General features: G+C 37.5%; 1 protein-coding gene across 1 annotated transcript in view; it reads right to left on the bottom strand.

Annotated features, from left to right (window-relative positions):
- tbc1d15 (TBC1 domain family, member 15) overlaps nt 1–26,403 on the bottom strand; it is a 131,855-nt gene that overhangs the window by 82,187 nt on the left and 23,265 nt on the right. Inside the window, exons 4-5 of the mRNA XM_039761918.1 lie at nt 20,436–20,574; nt 15,407–15,611 (exon numbers count right to left, since the gene is read on the bottom strand). Of these exons, the coding sequence (XP_039617852.1) occupies nt 15,407–15,611; nt 20,436–20,574 (344 nt within the window). The remainder of the gene's footprint in view (nt 1–15,406; nt 15,612–20,435; nt 20,575–26,403) is intronic.

Raw genomic sequence — 26,403 nt, forward strand, 5'->3', positions numbered from 1 at the left:
CTACAGTTAGTACAACACCTGTCATAATGTACTGAGTAAGCTTCAGAAAGTGGGCAACATAATATTTGTTTCTTTAATTTCACATAATGTCAAAGATGCACTGCAGGACCTCCCTTATCCAGGTGAGTTGGACTTTGGAGGGTGTGAAGCAACACTCGGATGGTGGGGGGGAATTGGATGGGGGCAGTGTGGTGGTAGTGAAAGAAAAGTATCGTGGAGAGAGAAAACTTTGTGGAAGAAGTGGAGTAATAAACCTTCTATTATTTGAACCCGGGACTCTGTGCGTTCGTGTTTGGGGTTTTGGGGCTTGCTGATGTTCCTGATTCCATTACAAGTGTAAAACAAAACCTGAATTAGGTTTATATGAAGTCAGTGAGTCTATAAAAGGATGGACGGGGAAAAGGTTCATTACGGTAGAAAAAGATCAAGTTTGAGGGAGGATGGGAAGGAGAGAGAGTGAGAGAGGGGGAGGGAGGGAGAGAGAGAGAGAAGGGGGTTTCTGACTTTTAATAGTAGAAACGTAGAATTTCTACTTATTGCAAAGCCTTTGATACAAACAAAGAAGAGTTATCATCTGCCCCCTTTTTTTATTTTTTAACACCTTGAAATTCTGTATTAGTGTTCACCCATAGGCAGAGTGGATGAAAAGCAATAGAAGAGATATAGAACAGGTGTTAAGGATATCGTTTTTTGTAACAGTGCTTTTGTAACAATGTTTTTTTGCATTAACATTGGCTTCAAGAGTGCAACAGTTTTTACCATGTTACAGTTTTTGATGAAATTCAAACCTATGGAATGTGGTGAATAAGTAGTCCCATTCAATTTTATCAAAGTCTTTTTAGAAATGAAATTCCACTGGGTGTTCAGATAATGATAAAATTATATTAAACAGATAAGAAGATTAAAGAAAAATTGCCTGCCCTTAATAAATTCTTTCTGGTTCTGTGAAAGAACAAGAGCTTTTATCAGAGCCATGGGTCAAAATTAATCTATATGACTCACATTTTAGATTTTCAGTTTTTTGTTTTAACACAAAAAGATAAAAGAAACCTACAGCAATATTTTTGGTAGTACCTCACTTCTTAACACAATGTTATTAGAAGTCAGAGTTAAAGTGACATCCTTCCAGAGGCCCCTCTGCAAACATATTAAATCAGAAGGTACAAAATGGACTCAGGCAAGGACAAACAACTTTAATCAAAGGAATGACATCTAGGATGGACAGAATAACTTGCCTATGAGCAGGCATTGATTTTGTAATTTGAAGTGACTTTAATCCAATGACAAGAGGTCAGAATTCTTTCTTAAAAACTAGCTGCACCCATTCTCTGGAAACACAGTTACAGATTCTTTAGGGATTCACTCAAGCTCATTCTCAAAACTGACCTCTCTCAGAAACTAAAAAGCAAATGAGTCTCTCTCTCTCTCTCTCTCTCTCTCTCTCTCTCTCTCTCTCTCTCTCTCTCTCTCTCTCTCTCTCTCTCTCTCTCTCTCTCTCTCTCTCTCTCTCTCTCTCTCTCTCTCTCTCTCTCTCTCTCTCTCTCTCTCTCTCTCTCTCTCTCAAACTTGCAATACCTTCTCTTTGTTGATCAGAAATCTGAGATCCAGCTTGACATGCCAAAGCTGTGTTCCGGTAGGCTGGAAACACTGAGAAGAAGCTATCACTTCAAGAAGGAAATTTCAACATCTAAATTCTTGTGCCAGAAACAATATCCGTATTTTTCCCTATGAAGATGCAGATGCCACAGCATAAGGACAAACAGCAGAAGGCAAGTTGAGAAAGCGGCATCACAGAACACCACAAACAAAGGATCATGCAGCAATGAGAAGAAGTGCACTCCAACGCAACAATCTACACTTGTGAACAGAACACCGTGTTCCCGTTTAATAACATGCTTTAACTCCTATCATCATGAAAAAGATATCATGCATACATCTCAATATTTTAATTATTCAAAGAGCTGTAATATCAGGAATGTAATGGATTCTGTGTTCTGTCGGAGAAAGAACAGAAGCACGTAGTGATTCACATACATAGAGCACGTTGAAGATCAAATACAAAACAAAGCATTTAACAGGCTACTTTAGTTACAATGGGATTTGAGAAACTAGTAAATTAAACGATTTTAATTTGAAATTTATGTTCTATTTTAATGACAAAATAAACTATGTGATTAAAGTGGATATTTCCACTAGAAGTTAACATTTCGTGCTTTTTTCCTACTCTGTGCCATTTTTTTATCACTGTACCCTAATAAGCTTCCATATGACACTCAGACACTGGGCTATGTCTCTCCTTTTCATGGCGACTTTGATATGTGATAACTTCTTTTTTTATGTCAGGCACTGTGCGACTTTGTGAACTTGAGCTTGTTTCTCCAACACGCTATGTCACTCGATCAACTTCCTTTTGTTGATTATACCACTGTATAAACCAACAAATAGTATGTTTTTCTTTGCCTCCACTTGGTATTTGCTGAAATTCTTATATTTTCCCTCTTGCTTTTGCCATTGCCTTTTCACAGAACGCTGAGCTTAAGGTCAATTTATATTGATTTGCATATTGAAAGAGGCGTAATTCTGGGAGGAGATGGGGCGGGACAGAAGGCGCGTGCACATGCATTAGTTTTCACACTGATCGGGATTTATGGAGTGGAAGAACGCGGAAGTTGGAGTACGCACGGATTCCTGCATCTGGAATTTTCTGTGCGTAAGCACATTTCAGCTTTTGTGCTTTCGTCATGTTATAGTGTGAATTCTACGCACGGCGTTATGCATGAGGCCCCTCGACGTCCACAGAAGACAACATTGGTGGATGATTGCAGAATCATTTCCATGGTGAAGAGAAACTCCTTCACAACAGCCAACCAAGTGAACAACACTCTCTATGGGGTAGGCGTATCGATATCCAAGTCTACCATAAAGAGAGGTCTGCATGAAAGTAAATACAGAGAGTGCACTGCAAGGTGCAAGCCACTCATAAACCTTCAGAATTGAAAGGCTAGATTGGACTTTGCTAAAGAACATCTAAAAAAGCCAGCACAGTTCTGGAAAAACATTCTTTGGACAGATGAAACCAAGATCAACCTCTACCAGAATGATGGCATGAAAAAAGTATGGAGAAGGTGTGTAACAGCTCATTATCCAAAGCATACCACATCATCTATAAAACACGGTGGAGGCAGTTTGATGGCTTGGGCGTGCATGGCTGCCAGGGGCACTGGCACACTAGTGTTTATTATAATGTGACACAGGACAGAAGCAGCTGAATAAATTCTGAGGTGTTCAGAGACATACTGTCTGCTCGAATCCAGCTAAATGCAGTCAAATTGATTGCGTAGCATTCATGATACAGATGGACCCAACACATACAGCCAAACCAACCCAGGAGTTTATTAAAGCAAAGAAGTGGAAAATTCTTGAATGGCCAAGTTAGTCACCTGATCTTAACACAATTGAGCTTGCATTTCACTTGTTGAAGACTAAACTTTGGACAGAAAGGCCCACAAACAAACAACAACTGAAAACCACTGCAGTAAAGGCTTGGCAGAGCATTAAAAAGGAGGAAACCCAGCATCTGCTGATGTCCATGAGTTCAAGACTTCAGACTGTCATTGCCAGCAAAGGGTTTTCAACCAAGTATTAGAAATGAACATTTTATTTTCAGTTATTTAATTTGTCCAATTACTTTTGAGCCCCAGAAATGAAGGGATTGTGTTAAAAAATGCTTTAGTTGCCTCGCATTTTTATGCAATCGTTTTATTCACCCCACTGAATTAAAGCTGAAAGTCTGCACTTCAACTGAATCTGAGTTGTTTCATTTAAAATTCATTGTGGTAATGTACAGAACCAAAATTAGAAAAAGTTGTCTCTGTCCAAATATTTATGGACCTAACTGTATGCTTAACTGTCTAGTCTGTCTGTATCCACTCCCTATTTTTTATATATATATATATATACACATACAGTGCATCCGGAAAGTAATCAATGCACATCACTTTTTCCACATTTTATGTTACAGCCTTATTCCAAAATGGATTAAATTCATTTTTTTCCTCAGAATTCTACACACAACACTCCATAATGACAACGTGAAAAAAGTTTACTTGAGATTTTTGCAAATTTATTAAAAATAAAAAAATTGAGAAAGCACATGTACATAAGTATTCGCAGCCTTTGCCATGAAACATCCTGTTTCCCCTCATCATCCTTGAGATGTTTCTGCAGCTTAATTGGAGTCCACCGGTAGTAAATTCAGTTGATTGCACATGAGCACAAACCAAGCATGAAGTCAAAGGAACTGTCTGTACCCTCTGAGACAGGATTGTCTCAAGGCACAAATCTGGGGAAGGTTACAGAAAAATTTCTGCTGCTTTGAAGGTCCCAATGAGCACAGTGGCCTCCATCATCCATAAGTGGAAGAAGTTCGAAACAACCAGGACTCTTCCTAGAGCTGGCCGGCCATCTAAACTGAGAGATCAGGGGATAAGGGCTTTAGTCAGGGAGGTGACGAGAACCCGATGGTCACTCTGTCAGAGCTCCAGAGGTTCTCTGTGAAGAGAGGAGAACCTTCCAGAAGGACAACCATCTCTGCAGCAATCCACCAATCAGGCCTGTATGGTGGAGTGGCCAGACAGAAGCCTCTTCTTAGTAAAAGGCACATGGCAGTCTGCCTGGAGTTTGCCAAAAGGCACCTGAAAGACTAAATTTTCTGGTCTGATGAGACAAAGATTGAACTCTTTGGTGTGAATGCCAGGCATCACGTTTGGAGGAATCCAGGCACTGCTGATCACCAGACCAATACCATCCCTACAGTGAAGCATGGTGTTGGCAGCATCATGCTGTGGGGATGTTTTTCAGCGGCAGGAACTGGGAGACTAGTCAGGATAAAGGGAAAGATGACTGCAGCAATGTACAGAGACATCCCGGATAAAAACCTGCTCCACAGCACTCTTGACCTCAGATGGGGCGACGGTTCATCTTTCAGCAGGACAACGACCCTAAGCACACAGCCAAGATATCAAAGGAGTGGCTTCAGGACACCTCTGTGAATGTCCTTGAGTGGCCCAGCCAGAACCCAGACTTGAATCCAATTGAACATCTCTGGAGAGATCTTAAAATGGCTGTGCACCAACGTTTCCCATCCAACCTAATAGAGCTTGAGAGGTGCTGCAAAGAGGAATAGGCAAAACTGGCCAAGGATATTTGTGCCAAGCTTGTGGCATCATATTCAAAAAGACTTGAGGCTGTAATTGCTGCCAACAGTGCATCAACAAAGTATTGAGCAAAGGCTGTGAATACTTATGTACATGTGATTTCTCAGTTTTTTTATTTTTAATAAATTAGCAAAAACCTCAAAGTAAACTTTTTTCACGTTGTCATTATGGGGTGTTGTGTGTAGAATTCTGAGGAAAAAAATGAATTTAATCCATTTTGGAATAAGGCTGTAACATAACAAAATGTGGAAAAAGTGATGCGCTGTGAATACTTTCCGGATGCACTGTACACACACATTATATATATACTGTATATATATATATATATATATATATATATATATATAGTATATAGTTATCATATTTCTATAATTCTTGTGTGTATCAATAAATTTTATTAATTTGTTTGTTAAAAAGATGAAGACCCACCTTCTACAACAGAAAAACGGAAGGTAAATAAAGTAGGAGCCTTACCAAATTAATTGCGGGCATTGCCAGAGGCAAAACAGATAATTAATCAAGTTAAATCTCTCCTGCTTTTCTACACTCCACAGGCATTTATTTCTAGCATTAACAACTTTAGGCACACTTACTGGTTATTCCAGTGGAGTACTCACCTAGTCTGTTAAGGAAACTATCAGGGACCAATTATTTATAGATTCCGATTGTATAATGTTGCATAACAATTTTAATTATGCTATTTATTTTACACTATTTAACAGATATGGATTGATAAGAGGTATATATTTTGGTTATAAGGATAGTAAAACCCCCTCTTGGTGTATTAAAATCTAATTTATATTGTCCTCATATCCTTTTTTTTTTTTTCGGACTCTGATCATCTTGAGGAGGGCTTTGGTGACTAGAATGCTCAATTGGACATACTTTCACCAGTTCCTCCTAGAATTCGAAGATATCCCAAGTCCAGCCAAGAGATGTAATCCATCCAGCATGTTCTAGTTATGCCCCTGGTCTTCTTCCAGTAGGCTAGGCCTGGTACTCCTCTGAAGGGATGTGCCCAGTAAGTATTCTATTATTATTTGAATTTCCCCTTGGGATTAATAAAGTATCTATCTTCTTATCTTCTTCTAACTATTGTACATATCCAAATCCACCTTATCTGTCACCTCTCAATCAGAAGTAGTGTACCTACTTCCAAGATCCACCCACATGTACTCAGCATTTCTATTTGTAATCTCAAATGTTCAGTTACGTTTGCATAATATCCATTGTACAAATGGTTCAGTGATTATTATTTATGTCTTATATATTTAGAAGGTGTCTTTACCTAATTACTTATAAGATGAGAATTAATTAGAATTGTCAACATTTACTTAGGATGGCATTACCTAAATATAAAATTGTCTTTATGTGCAAATTCATATCCTGTTAAAAAATGTAAGGCTTGAAATTGATGGTATAAGTTACTACTTAAGTTTGTTTTCCTGCTTACTGAATTGTTTTAAATTCCAGCTGATAAAACTGAGTGGATGAACATACCAATGATGTCAATACTAATGAAAATTTAAAAATTAATTCTGATAATGTATTTTATCACCTTAGTAAAATAACAAAATATCAACAAGATGTTAAATCCATTAAAATTAAAATGCAACAAGGTATTGCAGTAATATATTTTTCTAATCCAACAACAGAGTAACAAGGAGCCACTATGTGAAAAGCAAGAGCCATCCTGGTTGGGGGTGCAAATCTGTCAACGATATATTCATATAGTGCTGGGTGGTATACCGGTTCATACCGAAAACCGTTTTTTATTTTTGTTATGATATGGATTTTTCTTATATCGCAACACCGGTTTAAATTGCCTAAACAACGTTCGGAACATGGCGCAGCAAACTGTTCAAGTGGGGACCTTTTTTCACTGCTACACCGCTAATCACAGAGTTGTTGCCGGGGACTCTTTTTCACTGCTACACCGCTAAATAGGTAGTGGTAGTGTAGGTATTGAATGGTGAAAATATACAGAGAACATTCTGAAATTGAGGCTGCAGCTGACACTAAAGTTGAACATGATGACACATAAGAACTTTTGCTGAAAAAAAAGGAGTCAAGTCCTTTGCCTGGAAATACTTTGGTTTTAAAAGGTCGGATGTGGACCATTATGTTCAAATGTGTAAATACTGTTCCTATACTACTGGATAATACTGCAAACCAAGTTGTACTTGTTTTATTTGTTTTCAATACAGTGTAATGTACCTGGGTACTGTGTAATAGTGTAACGACATGTTGACTTTATTCTCGACGCTTATGACAAGATTAAAGTCGACATGTTGACTTTATTTTCATAATTTGTCATTAAAGTAGAACATCGTAAACTAAACTTGATCGTAAAATTAATAATTAATTTACTAGATTTTCTCAAACCCCGTCATAAGTTATACAGCACATTAAATGCTCAATGTGAAATGTTTCCCAAGCCATGTTAAATCTATACGTGCTTCTTAAACTGACTTCTTCTTGTACTAAGGAGCCGCCGGCAGCGATCGCCACACAGAATACATTCACTTCATGATATTCCTGCTCCCTGAAAATTTAGAATGCTAAGATAAATACTTGATATCATTTTCATGATAAAATGCATTAAAGCATGTATTAATCAAGTGGGGGCACAGCGGCATGGAGGTTGCACTGCTGCCACGCAGCAAGGGTGTCTCGGGTGTTCCCTGCCTTGAATTTGCATGTTTTTCTGGTGGGTTTACTCTGCGTGCTTCAGTTTCTTTTCAACGTCATGTAGGATGTGGAGTTTTGTTATGCTATATTAACTATGCTAGTGTATGTTTTGCTCGTATTCACCCTGCGATGTGCTGGCGCAACGTTCAGGATTTCCTCCTGCCTTGCACACAGTGCTTGCTAGGATGGGCACAACCTTGAATGGATGGCATAATTAAACATGTATAACGAAGATTTTTTAAAGTTCTGAACACTCCATGGGCTTAGTTTATAACAAGTTTTAAATTCACAAAGAAGCTTATCATGTGGTGATTGGTTATTTGGAGAAACAAAAAGGAAGGATAGGAACTGGGGTGTTGGTACATCAGACAGACAGCACATGTGCAATAAAGAAAGCCCGCTCAGAACAACATCCATTGAATTCTGTGTTTGTGTCTCCAACCACCAGATCACAAACCCAACATTTACACAATATTTAACTTAAACCTTTGCGATACCCATTCATACATCCAGTTTTCTGAAGCCTCGTCAGACCTGCCATAAAGTTCTCTACACTGAATGTATACCTGGGGATCCCTTACTGCGAGGGAGCAACACTACCACCTCACTGCTGTGCATGTTTAATACCTGCTTTAATGCATTTCATCATGAAAATTATATCAAGTATTTATCTTAGCATTCTAAATTTTCAGAGAGCAGGATTATCATGAAGTGAATGGATTCTGCGATGTGATCGCTGCGAAGAAAGTCAGTTTAAGAAGCGTAGTGATTAACAACTGGGTCAGGAAACACAAGACAAAGCATTTAACGTGCTGCATTAACTTATGACGAGGTTTGAGAAAATCTAGTAAATTAAACATTGATTTTAGGATGAAGTTTAGTTTACTACAGTTTACTCGACATATAGTGTGTTTTTTTCTTCCCTGTGTCATATTTTTTTTCTTCACTGTGGCCCTAATACGATTCCGTAGGGCTATACAACAAATAGCATTATAAATGCAAGTTGCAGTTTTATTATTTATGTATATCGCTTAGCTTGAAGCAACGTCCATATTAATGCAGTTTGCCTTAATGATGGTTCAGTTGGTAAAGATGTCTCACTAAGTTGCACTTGTTTTATTTTATTTTAATTTGGTGAATACTGTGTAATGCAGTCTTGAAGTAATAGTGCAACTATCAGTAATAATACTATTATTTATTTTATTGTTATTAAGTAAGTTACTTAAGTAAGTTTAAATATTATGCAGTTTAATGATGGTAAAGTTGTTTAAAAAGTCACTTTAATGTGTCAGTGGACAGAGATTGTTAACATTAACAGAAAGTGTTGTTGGTTTGCAAAAAATATTTACTATTTATTCCTTTTCCAAGACATGTTCAGTGCAATACAACTTTTGACAAGCACCTCTGGATATTTTAAGTGTAAATGCCTCTTTGGATGGTTGAAAATATGTTGTCAAAAATTATAGTTTAAGTTGTTTGCAAAATTTGTTCAATAAAAAGGTCCTATATTTTGACTGAAACTGTCATGCAATGTGATTTATTGTCTTCATTAGTGTCACCCTCTTGAAAGTTATCACTTTATGGGGCCATGCAAACCTGTATTAATACTTGTGTGCAGATTAAAATGGTTTTTTGTACAATGTACAATACTTATAACAGTGGAATAGGTTATTCTTAGCCAGTCTACTCCAGTAATTGCAGTGGAAAATGTGGTTAACATCCACTCACGCATAGGAAAAATACCATTGAATACCGTGAAACCGGCATAACTTAGAAAAATACCGTGATATAGAATTTTGGTCATATCGCCCACCCCTATATTCATATATGAATTCCTATTCTTTAGAATAGAAAGGTGCACTATCTTCCGGCAAAAAGTTATTGAATGAATCAGTTCCCTCTCTTTCTTCCCCTGGGGTAAAGGCTGTTATGATTAATCATTTTATTCTGCAAGCTCACTCATGAAAAAAAATTACAATACGATTATTGTAAAATTCATAAACAATAATATAAAAAAGCGTTTTCCTTTTTTTTGTAAAATAGAATGTGTACAGTTTCCCATTAAAAAAATCACATCATTAAATTTTTACATCTTCTAGATGACATAGGTGATATGTCTTTTGACTGCCAGTGTGCATGGTGCTACATGGTGCACAGAAAGGTGAAGGAGTAGTTATCATTTATCATAAATAATTTAATCCATGTTTAAGCAGCAAAATATGTAATAAAGCTTTTTAACCAAAAGTAAAAAATACAGATTTGCAAAAGTATTATACTACACTGTGTGCACAATTATTAGACAAGTTGTATTTTTGAGGATTAATTTTAATATGGAACAAACACAGTGCTATCAGTCAATCCAAAATGTTAATAAACCTGAAACCTGAATGTTTCACAACGGAAATGTGAGTGTGAACATCATCAGGGGAATACATATGTGCGCACAATTATTAGGCAACTATTAGTGTGCAGATTTATTATGCAACTAAAGGAAAAATGAAAATTTTCCCATCTCACTTGTTTATTTTCATCTGTTATAGTGAGAATAATAAACAAACACCTCAAAATTTACAAATAAACATCTCTGACATTTCAAAAAAAATAAATCAATCAATCAATGACCAATATAGCCACCCTTCTTTCCAATAACAGTCATAAGCCTTTCCATTCATGGAGTCTGTCAGTTTCTTGATCTGTTGACGATCAGCTTTTTGTGGAGCAGTGACTACAGCCTCCCAGACACTCTTCAGAGAGGTGTATTGTTTTTCTCCCCGTAAATCTAGCGTTTAAGAAGTGCCCACAAGTTCTCGATAGGGTTTAGGTCAGATGAGGAAGGGGGGCCATGTCATTATTCCTTCATCTTTAAGGCCTTTACTGGCTGGCCACGCAGTGGAGAACTTCGATGCAAGTGATGGAGCATTGGCCTGCATAAAAATCATGGTCTTTTTCCTGTATCACTGTTTGAAGAAAGTGTCTTCGAAAAACTGGCAGTAGGTTTGGGAGTTGATTTTGAGTTCATCTTCAATGCAAAAGGTCCAACTAGCTCATCTTTAAAAATACCAGCTCATACCAGTACCCCACCTCCACGTTGGAGTGGAGCTCTGTGCCCATTACTGATCCACAGGTCCATCCATCTGGTCCATCAAGAGTCACTCTCATCTCATCGGTCCAAAAACCCTTTGAAAAAAAATCTGTCTTCAGATATTTCTTGGCCCAGTTTTGACGTTTCAACTTATGTTTCTTGTTCAGTGGTGGTTGGGTTTCAGCCCTCCTTACCTTGGCCATGTCTTTGAGCACTGAACACCTTGTACTTCTGGGCACTCCAGGTAGGTTGCAGCTCTGGAATATGAAAGTACTGGAGGATAATGGGTTCCTGGTAGCTTCACGTTTGATTCTTCTCAAATCTTTGGCAGCTAAATTGCGTCTTTTGTTCTCAACACGTTTCTTGCGACCCTGTTGACTATTTGCAACAAAATGTTTGATGGTTCTGTGATCACACACCAATATCTCTTAAATCTCTTTTTTGGCCCATTTTGCCTGAGGAAAACTAGCTGCCTAATAATTCTGCACACCTTGATATAGGGTGTTGATCTCCTTAGGCCACACCCTCCCTCATTACACAAATACACATCACCTGACGTGCTTAAATCCAATAAGCATTCAAGTTAATACAGCTTGGAGTTGGAATATACGCATTAAAAATGATGATATGGTCAAAATACTCACTTGCCTAATAATTGTGCACACAGTGTATATATACTTTCTGGACCAGCTGCTATTCTTACTATCCGCTTTAATGTAAAACAACTGTTGAAGGACAAAAATGATTGCTATGTCAGTCAAGAAAATATACTTGGTTTGAGTATTCCACAAGTCACTCAAACGGCTCTGGACTATCGACCCTGGGCAGCATGCCATCCATCACAGGGCACGATGAGTTCATTTCAAATAATAGATTAAACTAATCCACACAGACATGGGAAGAATGTGCAAATTCCACTAAGACAATGACTGGTGCAAGAGCTAAATCTATTATTGGATCCTATTTATTACTGTATATCATGCAATTATTTGGAATTAAAATTGCCGAGAAGCTAGGCTTTCATGAGCAATGCCTTGAATGTGTCAGAGGTTATACCATCAGAATGTGTGTGATGTGGGGCAGCATTACATTATACTGATGAACTCTACTCTCTACATAAGTTGTAATCATTCAGTTTAAAGTGAAATAACAAAATCGGAAATTGCTTCCATATATTAATATTTAAAATGCAAGTTTTTGTGTTAGTAGGATGCTGCATTTCTAGCTGCCACTGACATAGCCCTTCACTGCAAATGAGAACCAAGTGTTGACAACGGAACCAAATCTGTTTTTAAAAACTAATGTTGAATTATATTCCGTATAATGCATTGATCCTCTTTTTTATCCCAAGTTTGAAGTCACAATGCATGGAACACATAATGTTAGCCATTTAATGCAGACTTTTAGTCTCCATCTGATAGCAAAAAGACTTTTACAATAAGGAAATGAAGGGGTGAAATTCAATCTAATAGGTAATTATGGTTTGGTAATGGATTTTTCCACAGAGATGTAAATTAAATTAAGTCATACTAATATCTATGCAAGTAGTCTTCAAAAATTGCCTACATTTAAAAATTTTACATCCTTAGTATTTAATTCTATAAACATTAAAAAAAGGTATTGCTTCTGGATGAACCCATAAGATTTAATCTTACTGTATGAAAACACTAAATGCAATTTCTTGGAAAGCAACTATAAACTCCGGTGTTGCTAGATTTTAATTAGCCTATATATTACAAAGAATTTCAGCACTACATGTCTAGTTCATGAAGTTTTCCATACTTTTGTTTTAACTGTTGATTAGTGAGAAAAATCTGCATTTTAGTTTCTAAAGATACTTTTTTATGTATTTGTGAAACACTGAGCAACATATTTTGTTCTTCATAAAAAATATAGATATAACCATAGCACACACAAAATAACTACGCGCTCACATATGATAACTTTGTATTCTACATTATACACAGAATCAATGATAAACAATTACTATTATGTGTAACAAAGCAGCAGTGACGGCTAAAGATTAATACTTGAATTTGTGCTTTGGGCTATAGCATGTTCTATGGAGACTCTTCATTACAAAGAAGATTCATTCTCAGAAGCTTTGTTAACTTAAGTATTAATTACAAAATTACAGCCCAGGGTCAAGATACCCCCCTCTCCCATGAAAAAAGCTGATCCATATAATGAAACCAACATTTTACTTGTCATATGCAGTAGATATCATTGTTTGTCACTCCAACTGGCATATATAAGAAATATCTTAATAAAAGGTCATAATCATACTTAACAAAATTGTCCAAAAAAATTAAATCACAGTTTTATTTATAATCCAGTCTGGTGCACAGTGGTTAGCACTGTCATTTTCTACAGTTGGCAAAAACTCCCAAACCTGACCTGCACCAAAGTGCTTTTCCAATTCTGTACAGTTAGTACAGTAAGTATGCTGGTGACCCTTAGTGAAGTTTGTTTTGTTTTTTTTTAAATGGTTCATTCAGAGTGTGGTTTAAATGGTAAAACCATTTGATATTATTGGTCAATTTATTAAACGTATTATTCACATATTGGACATTTCTTGGCAGGGAAATTTATTTAAATAATTTTATTTATTGTAATTTTATTGATTTATTTTTTCACCAAAATATTTTTGGATTTCTGTTTGGCTATAGGCACGATGTTTTGTGATTTCATGTTCTACTAGTTTCTTCTCTAAGATTAGATTTTTTTATTGTTCTCTGATTTTTATTATTCTATTATAAAAACAGTTGTAATAGTTCTATAAGTGTTTCTTAAATAAACAGCAACTGCATCCTTTCATCTGATTCTTTTCATTGATCATGGGAACAAATACATTTGAAACAGAAAATAATCACAGTTTAAATCACAATTACAACATTGGTCAAAAATACTGCAATTCAATCTACTTTTCTAAAATAGTACAGCCCAAAGAATATGAAGATCCTCAGACCGACAGCTTTAGTCTTCTGTATCAATGTCTTGAGGGATTTTTTTCTTTGCATATTAAGCATACTCAAGTCGGGAAGCGGGAAAATGCTGGATCCCTCATAGTAATCAGGACCCCTCCAGTAAGCATCTAGCAACTTTGCCTATTTGTAAAGTAGAGAAACTGGAGAATAAAGGGAAAGGGAGTCAGAGGATCTTAAGTCACTTTTCGTATAACTTTCAGCAAGATTTCAGTGAAGGAAACATTTTTTTAAGCTTAGGTAAAAAAAAAAAATAATAACTCTAAGACCCATCATTTAGTTCTATCTTCCTTGTTTCCATTTTTTAATTTGAAGTCTGAAACACCCAAACTTAAGAATATATTATTCTCTACAATATGATGAAGATTTCTTTGACCGGATTAGCCTGTTCATAGTTCATCAAATGTGTATCTGTTATAATTTCAGTAATTAGGGTTTGCATGACGTTACACAGAACAGGCATCTGTTGCAGCAAAAAACTACTCAGCTCAATCTTATCATGCTCATCGATGGAGACCATACCTGGTGTGGATGAGAGTGCCTAATTATTTGCATACACTGAATAAAACCAACAGATTCCATTTAATGAAATTTTAAATGCAGGAGTATGAAAGACAAAGGTTAAAGTCAACAATGGAGGACAGACAGCACAAGTTAAGGGGTCATATTCTACGAGATGTTACATGAAACCTCCCAAATGGACAGAATTCTATCATTGCCACAAATGCAGGACTGTCACAAGAAAGTGTGCTCTCTCTCTAGTACATTTTAACGAAGTCGAAAGATACGTTTATCGTCATGCACATACAGCTTAGTTAGATTCTAAGATTCATAAACATATTGTTTTACCAGTCAAACGCACAGAATGCAGAGTAATTAAATTTGTCAAAGGGGCAATACTAACCCATCTCCATTAAATAAATGATAACTCTGTGAACATCAACGAAGAGGAAATAAGGATATTTAACAGTTAACAGTTGGGCTCCATAAAATCCACAGATCTTGTATGCAAAGACCTATTAAAATGGTTGTAAATTCTTAGATGGAAAAACAAACTACTATACATATACCTCAGTCTGAGTTACAAACTTTCCAAAGACCCTTCATGCTCTCTGTATAATTAACATGTACTCATGCATGATTTCAAACAGAGCAAAGAACTATTCTATCTCAATGAGCACATTTTTACACTGTAATAGGAAGACAATCATGTAAGGGCTTTTTGCCTTTTTTATGGCTTTGGAAACATTCAACTAAAAAATAAATACATTAGGCCAGTAATGAAGATTATGATTTTAGTATGATTAGTATGTGTCCATGCAACTATTGAAATTTACTTCAGAATGGGCTATATTTTTATTGTTCAGAGGAAATTCGAGTTAGGGTAATAAAAGAATCATTTAATCAGCCGTAAAGAATTGGTTTATACTCACTCATTTAGTGACACATATTTCTTAAGGCAGTCTACAAATGCTTCGCTCCCTCCTTGATGAAAATGGAGATCAGGTAACGAAGTGTCATCTTTGAGGTAGATGGTTAAATGTGACCAGCCCTCCTTCTTTACTTGCACTGCTTTAAGGTCACACACATTAAAGAAAAAGGCCCATTTGCTTCTTTCATGGGCATGATTTGATGCACCTGGAAAACATCCAAAATTATACTTTAATACAAATGGAAATAATGTTCACTGGCATTTTGAGTAGTCAAAAAATTCCGATGTTTACAAAAACAACACTGTACTGTACATTAAGGCAAAAGACATGCAAGGCAGCACAGTAAGTTACTCATTTCTAAACAGAAGTAATATCAGGAACAGTAACAAATAAATAAATGCCCAAAGGCAAGCATAAAATATAGTTCTAATAAACACAATGTCAAAGATATTTTTTTTAACTTGAGAACCTAATTGCTGTCTTTTTAAAGCCAGGAAAAACCATGACCCAATGTAAATGACTTCATTTCATAATACTGTATATCAGAGGCTTAGGAGCGATACTTTAAAATACGCGAACATAGACCTGACAAGTTGAACACTATTACAGCAAGTGTTACTGTCACCCAAAATCTCAAACAAACAAAGTTAATTTTCTATTCTATTTTGATGAATAGGTATTTCTATGTAACAGCAAATGGACCAAATATTTCTTATGATCAACTTGCATTTGTGGGCGGCACGGTGGCGCTGTGGTAGCGCTGCTGCCTTGCAGTTAGGAGACCCGGGTTCGCTTCCCAGGTCCTCCCTGCGTAGAGTTTGCATGTTCTCCCGTGTTCTGCGTGGGTTTCCTCCGGGCACTCCGGTTTCCTCCCACAATCCAAAGACATGCAGGATAGGTGGATTGGCATTACTAAATTGGCCCTAGTGTGTGCTTGGTGTGTGGGTGTGTTTGTGTGTGTCCTGCAGTGGGTTGGCACCCTGCCCAGGATTGGTTCCTGCCTTGTGCCCTGTGTTGGCTGGGATTGGCTCCAGCAGACCCCCGTGACCCTGTATTCGGATTCAGCGGGTTAGAAAATGGATGGATGGATGGAACTTGCATTTGTCTAGCCATTGACTAAGTGAGATGTTTAAACTGCAGGTCAGTTATATATTTGCACATTCTCTCTTAAGTGTTCCTGCCTGTAATGCTACCCAGCTGGTGGTGAATCTCTCCTACAAATTGCTTGTTTCAGCTAATTAAACAGATGCACAAATGCAGTGAGTTCTGTTACTTGGGGATTTCACTGTATTAAAGCAAATTCACTGTCACATTCCATAAAAATTCAATATTTTTGAAAGATGACATTTTACCAGTACAGCTCCATTTACAATTTTTTCCAGGGTTTTTAGAAATTAGAAGGCTGTGAAATGAGGGTGATGGTATAAAGTAAGAGGTTTTACTACCTGCGATACTTACAACTGATCCTCAATGCAAACACAAATATACTATTGCTTTTTTTTTCCGCAACAAGGTAAGAGATATTGACTTTAGATGGTGGTATTTCCTGCATGACCCAAAAGAGAACTATAAAATACAGTGTCTACTATAGCTAACTATAGAAATAGACAGGGGCTAAGGGAAAATGGCCCTCTTTGTAATTTAATATCTGCATTTTTTCACAATGTTATCCTTTTTTCCAAGACTATGCTAGTGTGGAAAAGACACTACATTTAAAAAAAAAAATCAAAAAAGTAATCTCTCCAAAGATACTGTACTAGAGCGGTCAGATTGAATCGCTAGTACAATAAAAATTTTCTGGTTCAATGTTGTATTATGCAAAGACTTTCTCATTAATGCAAATTTAAAATAACTGCCAAAATCCTGATTTTTCTTTAAGTATTATCATATTTTAATCCTCAAATTTAAAAGTGTTTTTAGTGACAGCCATGCACAATTAGCTACCTTAGCCAACTCGCAGCGTCACACAATTAGTCTCAGTCTTGGTTAGCTGCTGGCTTGATACATAATGACTAAAACAGGCATAATTAACAAATATTCAGGCCACTTTATTTCCATTTTGTGTTGTACAGGAGAAACATAAAAGGCTCCGTTTAGTTTAATCCATTCTATTAATTTTTGATAGCTAGCCCCGGCCAACAGCATTCAACATGCATTCCGTGCTACAAACTCAAGTCAGGTCTATACACTCTGGATTAATACAAACTTAGAAGAATCAATCTGAAAACCACACTTTCAATTTCAAAGTTATTCATGCACAGTAGTATTTTCAGATTGTCTTATAAAAGTTTATAATACACTGAAATGGTAAAAATCGCAAAAAATCTTTATCATTGGGGTGGCAGTGGCTAGTCATCCAAGAATGCTATTTAATTATGGAGCAAACCAGAAGTAAATCGAAATGCCAAAAGAATATGTGAAGAATGGCCTTTTCTCATCTAATTCCTTCTAATGTTCTAATTTGACCTTATGTTTTCTGGCCTCATAGTTCAAAAAAGCTGCCTAGCTGGGGAAAAATAAAATAACAACCATGCAAACTCTGCTTAAGCAATCATGGGCAATTTACTCTAGCCCAACTTTGTACACACAGAGAATCAATTTTTTGCTTGTGGTTTGCTAAACTGAAACTTTCTGATATTCACCTAATAGAATTTGATTAATTTGATTTGACTCACTCTTTCATTCTGCTTCACTTCAATGTAATTAATCTGTACACATTTTTGGAGTAAAAACTGGAGGAAGGAACTGAATGCCTACAACACTGTTGGTTAAGGCACAATGCCTTTACCACATCATTGCATTTCCTTTCCAGTCATGTGCATTCCACTAATTATGTCCCATCCCAGAATTACAGTTTATCACTTTACTCAGGCATATTTATTTCACCTCTCATATGCTCACTTCACAGTATATTACCATTTCACAAGTGGACAACAGTTAATAATGCATTACTGGACAGAATATTTATATATTGTATTCTTATAGACTACTTCTACTAATGTATTATTATGTTGGGCAGCTGTGTTTGAACCACCACCAAAAAGTGTAGGCGCTTCATTACCTTTAGTGAACATCTGTCTGTATCATACTTCCTATTGTAGTGCGCAAATACTACAAAACAATACTATTTAAAATTATAGTCAAAAAGTAATGTTCACCTTAGATCCAAATATGAAAAAAAATATCTAAGAAATACTTCATTTGTCAGTACATTTCATTCAAACACAAACCAATGCAAGATTGTAACTGCAGGCCACACTCACAAATACAACTTTAACTTTTGGTTTTGAATTTTATTTTATACGTACAATTTCAAGCTTACTTTGTCCTTCAGTTTTATTACTAATTTCTAGATTTGTATATCAACTCCAGCCTTGTCCTGAAAAATATTTTTATCTTGCTCAAAAAACTACATCTCATTCTAATAACATATTAAGACCTATATAGACTATTTTATTAACAGCTGCAACAGTGATGGTCTTTTCTTGCCAAGATCAAATGTTAATGATCTTAATGAATGCCACTACTATCTAGCAGAATGTAAGAATGAAAGGGGAACAACTTTTTGGACTGAAAATTAGGTTCTCTCCAAATACTAATCATTCAATGCAACATCAAGATCCACAATCACATCAGAATGAACATACTCACGGACCTCGAGAGACACTATAGTGTTAGTGATGGGGTATGAGTAAAGACAAACAATAGCTTCCAATTCTTATGAAAATCAACAAAAACCTGGCACAGACTCACAACCTTGGCAGTAACACTGAAAAGGACAAAGGAACACTTCCACATTATGACTGTTGAATTACTGTTGTAGCGACTTACTTATGGGCGGCACGGTGGTGCAGTGGTAGCGCTGCTGCCTTGCAGTTAGGAGACCCAGGTTTGCTTCCCAGGTCCTCCCTGTGTGGAGTTTGCATGTTCACCCCGTGTCTGCATGGGTTTCCTCCAGGTATTCCGGTTTCCTTCCACAGTCCAAAGACATGCAGGTTAGGTGCATTGGCGATTCTAAACTGTCCCTAGTGTGTGGGTGTGTGCGCGCACTGCCCTGGGTTTATTTCCTGCCTTGTGCTGTGCTGGCTGGGATTGGCTCCAGCAGACCCCCGTGTAGTTAGGACATAGCGGGTTGGATAACGGAAGGATGGTGACTTACTTATACTTGTTATATAAGGCAAAATCTTACCCTTAAAATCTAATTAAGTTTTATTTTGCCTTCCTGGTGCAAGGAATAAATTTTAGGAGGCCCCAGGCCCCTCATGGACCCCGTGATCATCAGAGGTGACTGTGTGCAGAAGGTGCAGACCTATGAATACCTGGGAGTGCAGCAGGATGATAATTTGGACTGGAATGACAATGCTGATGTTCTGTGTATGAAAGGACAGAGCCGACTATACTTCCTTAGAAGGCTGGCGTCTTTCAACATCTGCAATAAGATGCTGCAGATGTTCTATCAGACGGTTGTGGCGAGCGCCCTCTTCAACGCGGTATAAAGAAGAGGGATGCCTTACGCCTGGCAAACTGGTGAGGAAGGCAGGCTTTATTGTACGCACGGAGCTGGACAGTTTGACATCCGTAGCAGAGCGACGAGCACTGAGCAAGCTCCTGTCAATAATGGAAAATCCACTGCATCCACTGAATAGGATCATCTCCAGACAGAAGAGCAGCTTCAGCGACAGACTTCTGTCACTGTCCTGCTACACTGACAGACTGAGGAGATCGTTCTCCCCCACACTATGCAACTCCTCAATTCCACCCGGGGTTTTAAACGTTAATATTATACAAAATTATTGTCTGTCTGTTATACCTTCATTGTTATCACTCTTTAATTTAATATTGTTCTTTATCAGTATGCTGCTGCTGGAGTATGTGAATTTCCCCTTGGGATTAATAAAGTATCTATCTATCTATCTAAAAAAGCTTGTAATAATATATTAGGTAGACTCAATTTTACTGCTGATATATTTTTGAAAAGCATTATTAGTAATAAATAAATAAATGGATGAATCAATAAATGTATACAAACCGTCAACATTTGAAGGTTTCTTTTTGAAGGAGACTGTATTTAGCATGTCCCACTCAGCCTCATAGCTGAGTTGATTGTCAAGATTCTTATGAGACATTTCCTTGGGACTTTGTGTCCACTGCACAACTGAACTAGAATCCTATATTTGAGAGAAAACAGTGAAACATTCAATTAGTTTGAAATGATGCAAATAATGATGACAAAACATAATCAGTTCTTTCTTCAGACCATTCAGAAAATTGCAAGACACTAGCATTGATCAGAGAAATATTGTAAAGGGTTTTTCTCAGTGAATATGCTCTGTTTGCCAGTGACATTGTTCGCTGAAACATTTCTAACAAATTCACTGTGTGGCCGGCATAGACAATTTATTTTGTTCCAGCGACAACCCCCTACCCCACACCCCACCCCCCTTGATGTTTTGCAAGGCCACTGTCACATCACACAGGGGTAGCTGTCATGTTGGATAGGAATGTCACTATTGAATTGTGCATGCACAAAACTTTGATGTATGATGCATACTCCATCTTTTACTTTACAGTGAAGACCGTGATGGCACTACCTGATCTGTATGTGATTAAAAAAAATATAATAACTTGCAATATTATCATTTGAGGGGTACATTACCCAACAATAATGAGAAATTAAAGAAAACACTTATTTGTGCTGCATGGTTTCATTGCAAGTGGTGTCTTCATTGCTAAATTAAGCTTGCTATGCTCCTCACTATATAGGACGGGACCGATAGTGACAGCCACTGTGTGGCACAGCCACTCAGTGCCCCGAGGACTGTAATTCTGTGGGTGCACAGGGATCACCGTTATTTATTTGGCTGTAGTGATTGATTTTCACAGGTACGTTCCAGCAGGGTGAGCAAATGGCGATACAATGCTGATCCTTACACCTCAAAGATCCGCATGTCAGACTTGTGTTCATGGAGTTCCAGTTTTTGGGACAGTGATTGGCTGTGCCACACAGTAGTTTTTGAAGTTGCGCAGTGGTTAACACTGCTGACTCACATTACAGATCACATTTTTGAACTACCCGACACCTCCACAATTTCAATAAACTTACTAATCAGCCTAATGTACACGTCTTTGGAAACACGTCTGCATAGTAACCTGCACCCTGAAGCTCTGAAACAGGAGTATCAACTATTGCTTATCATAATTCAGTCTTGGTAAAAGTCTTCCCTCTTGAAAATGAAAAGTTAAGAGGAATTATTCTATTCCTTTATTGCTTGTTTATTTCTGGTTGCAATCACAGGTACCTATCAAGTTAACAACCTCTAACAACCGCAAAAGGATTTTGGTGTTTATGTTGATATAAAATTTCCATCATTTCAGTAGTATGCAAAAACAAAAGTGTGCAATTCTTGTCATTATGCTAGAAAAGACATAGCACAAGTAGAAGCTACACACTAAAATTGCATCCCTGGATTAAAGGGAATATTGTTTTAACAAGCTAAGTGAATTAAAGCTCCTTGCAACGGAACATTATCACCAAGTATTCAAAAATGCATCAATTCCTGAAAAATGTGTTAAATAGTGAATCCCATTTTCAAAGAAACCAATGAAAAATTATGGGAAGTTTATTTAACAAATTCTTTCTTTACTTAAGAAACCATGAAAACAAAGCATAACATAAGAGAAAACAACAAAGCAAGTATAACAGCATGTTCCAAAGGCACGCCATGAAAATCAGCAGTAGACCCATACCTAACAAATGTATCTGAGAAAGACACTGGGATAACTCGGCCACATTTTAACTGACCAAACTTACAATGATACTACACAAAATAGTTATTACCCGAGTGGGACACAACTGGGAAGGAATTAGTATAAATCGTGAAATATGTTTTCCTAAATCAAGACTCGTCCTTAGAAATGTTGTGCTTGCTGCTAACTGATTATGTTTACCATAAAGGAAGCAATAAACTATGTAACCACTCCTACTGATCAGTCAGAGAAACCTCTTACATTTTTATTTTTATTAGTAAGGCATCAAGCCCGCAGCATAATAGAAAAGATGGAATTGAAATCACCAAGTGCTATTATGGAGGTCAACTGCTGGCATAAAATGTTATGCAGAAGAACTTTGCATTTATGAGTAATGTGGATAAAAATATTGAATATTCTTGGAATTCTAAAGCCACACAATGAAAACATTGCAAGATGTTGCAGTATAATGCTGATGAAGTATAAAATACAAATTATATTGCTGTGCAATATAAGGAACAGGATGTTAAGTAGAACCATAAGCAAAATAAAACATATCTTTTCTTTTTCAGTCATCAAAAGAAGGAATAACAGTTGTAACCCAGCAAATGTTTGTTTCAGGCTTTTTTATCCTCTTTTTTATTTTTTTCTTCTAATCCTAATATGAGCTTTTGTTTATCTTCATTCTCAACAATATTTCATAATGTGCTACATGTTTCTTGGTTGATAATTTAAACCTTACTACTTTATCAAGTAAGCAGCAGAAAATGTTTATTTTTTATGTTGTTCAGGATACACAACCCAGCCACAGGGGATGCACATACCAGTGTGTTTCTTCATGTCGGTCCCAAACCCTATATAAATGGGGAGGGTTACGTCAGGAAGGGTATCCAGTGTAAAATTTTGCCAGATCAATATGTGGACAACAATATGGATTTCCATACCAGATCGGTCGAGGCCTGGGTTAACAACAGCCACCACCAGTACTGTTATCTAAAATTGGGCTACTGTTTTCCAAAGAAGGAGAAGAAGAGGAGGGATACATGTTTGGAGGCAGGAGGAGAGGAGGAAGGTAAAGAGAGTGAGGAACTTTGAATGTTGGCAGTATGACTGGTAAGGAGAGAGAGATAGTTGATGTGATGGAGAGAAAGAAGGTTGATATATTGTGCGTGCAAGAGAGTAAATGGAATGGAAGTAAGGCCAGGTGGATTGGAGGTGGATTCAAATTGTTCTATCATGGTGTGGATGGGAGGAGAAATTGAGTAGGAGTTATTCTGAAGGAACAGTATGTTGAGAGTGTTTTGGAGGTGAAAAGTGTGTCAAGCTGGAAATTGAAGGGTGTGATGATAAATGCTGTTAGTGCATATGCACCGCAAGTTGTGTGTGTAATGGATGAGAAACAAGATGTCTGGAGTGAGTTAGAGAAAGTGGTGGAGTATCCAAGTGAGAGACAGTGGTGATTAGAGTGGATTTCAATGGACATATTGGTGAAGGGAACAGAGGGGATGAGGAAGTGATGGGTAGGTACGATGACAAGGTGAGGAATGAAGAAGACCAGATGATAGTGAATTTTACGAAAAGGATGGACATGACCGTGGTGAACATATATTTTAAGAAGGAGGAATACAGGCTGAAGTACAATAGTGGAGGAAGATGCAAACACGTAGATTATACCCTATGCAGGAGAGTCAATCTGAAAGAGATTGAAGACTGCAAAGTGGTGGCAGGGGAAAGTGTAGTTAGGCAGCATAGGATGGTGGTCTGTAAGATGACGATGGAGATCAAGAAGAGAAGAAGAGGGAGGGCAGAACCAAGGATCAAATGGTGGAAGTTGAAAAAGGAAGACTGCAAGGTTGAGTTCAGGGAGGAGGTAAGACAGGCACTGGGTGACACTGAAGAGTTGTCAGATAGCAGGGCAACTAGATAGATAGATATAACTACAGCAGAAGTAGTAAAGGTGACAGCAAGAAGGGTGCTTGGCATGACATCTGGACAGAGTTAGAAGGAAAGGAAACCTGGTGGTGGAATGGGAAAGTACAGGAGATTATACAGAGGAAGAGGTTGGCGAAGAAAAAGTGGGATAATCAGAGAGATGCAGAAAGTAGACAAGAGTAGATGGAGATAAGGTATAAGGTGAAGGGAGAGGTGGCAAAGGCTAAAGAAAAGGTGTATAATGAGTTGTGTGAGAGGTTGGACACTAAGGAGAGAGAAAAGGAACTATACTGATTGGCTAAACAGAGGGACCAAGCTGGGAAAGATGTGCAGCAGATTAGGGTGATAAAGGATAAAGAAGGTAACATACTCACAAGCGAGGAGGGTGTGTTAAGCAGATGGAAAGAGTACTTTGAGAGGCTGATGAATGAAAAGAGAGAGAGAGAGAGAGAGAGAGAAGGTTGGATGATTCTGTGATAGTGAATCAGGAAGTGCAATGGATTAGCAAGGAGGAAGTAGACAGCTATGAAGAAAATGAAGAATGGAAAGGGCGTTGGTCCAGAAGACATACTTGTGGAAGAATGAAAGTGTTTAGGAGAGATGTCAGTTTTTATCCAGGTTGTTTAATGGAATTTTGGAAAGTGAGGTGTTGAGATGAAGTGTACTAATACCAATTTTTAAGAATAAGGGGGATGTGCACAGCTATACTAACTAAGGGGGATAAAATTCATGAGTCACAGCATAAAGTTATGGGAAAGAGTAGTGAAAGATAGGTTAAGAAGGGAGATGATGATTAGTGAGCAGCAGCATGATTTCAAGCCAGGAGCGTATGAGGGAAGTGTGACAGTGGCGAGATCTGCAGTGGGAGTGACAGATACATTCAAGGTGGAGGTGGGATTACATCAGGGATCAGCTCTGATCTCTTTCTTATTTGCAATGGTGATTGACAGGTTGATATGCTATATTAAACAGGATTCCCCATGGACTATGATGTTTGCTGATGACATTGTGATCTGCAGAGAGAGTAGGGAGTAGATTGAGGAGACCCCGGAGAGGTGGAGATATGTTCTACAGAAGAGAGGAATGAAGGTCAGTAGAAACAAGACAGAATACATGTGTGTAAGAGCTGAATTCTTAAACCAACATACTGGTGATCCCTATTATGTCTCCAGGACCAGGCCAAGCAGACTTCTTGCTGTCAGCATTAAGAAAAATTCCTCCTTCGCCTCCATACCTGCTATCTATACTAAATCTGGCTTGATTTTTAATGATCCCCAGATAATAAATAATAAGTTCTTAGATTACTACTCTATACTATATACGGATAACTCTGATACCACTCGCTCAGATATTAAATCATTCCTTAAAACCCTTTTATTCCCGTCTCACTAAGGAAGACGCTTCTCTTCTAAATGCTCCCATCTCTTTGTCTGAACTTAAAGAGGCATTAGACTCAATGAGTACAAACAAGGCCCTTCTCCTTTTTGAGATAATCTGTGCAACCAACTCCCCTGGCCATTTGAACCCTAGTACTAAAATTACAGTTATTGCTCTCATTTTGAAACAAGGTAAAGACCCTACTCTGTGTCAAACTTACAGATCCCTCCCTTCATTAATACAGATACAAAACTGCTAGCTAAAGTCATGGCCCGCCACTCACAGACCAGTCTTTTATACATCCATGGTTAGCCTTGGATAACAGGAGAAGATTTCTGCATGTCATTAATTCAGCTCCCTCCCTTCCTAACCCTGCTGCAATCCTTTCCCTGGATGCCAAAATGTGTTTTGATCGCATGAACTGGCAATTTTTATGGCAAGTCACGTACAGAATGGGCTTTGGACCAAGTTTTATAAATCAGGTGAAAACTCTTTACTCCTCTCCAGTTCTCTTGTCTAATTCCAATATCTTTTGTCCCTTGTCCATTAGTAGGGGAACTAAGCAAGCCTGTCCATTGTCTTGTTTACTCTTCAACCTATCTTTCAACCGCTCACAATTGTCATTCATAATTCCCATATTGTAACTGCTATTAAAATTTCAAATTCTAGACATATAATATCTTTATATGCTGACAACATCCTTCTCTACTTAGGTAATGCTCTGAATGATAAGCCTTATACGCTAGAACTGTTCAGGTGTTTTGAAGCCCTGTCCGGTTACAAAATTAATTGGTCTAAATTATCTCTTTTGCCGCTTAATGATATATGCTGTCAATTCTCCCTACCATCTATCATCCCTATATTTAGCAGTATAAGATATTTGGGAGTTGATACTACTGCCTCAGTCTCAGACATATCATCTAATAACTATCACCACACCT

This window comes from Polypterus senegalus, chromosome 8 (assembly GCF_016835505.1).
Source record: "Polypterus senegalus isolate Bchr_013 chromosome 8, ASM1683550v1, whole genome shotgun sequence".
Lineage (NCBI taxonomy): Eukaryota > Metazoa > Chordata > Cladistia > Polypteriformes > Polypteridae > Polypterus > Polypterus senegalus.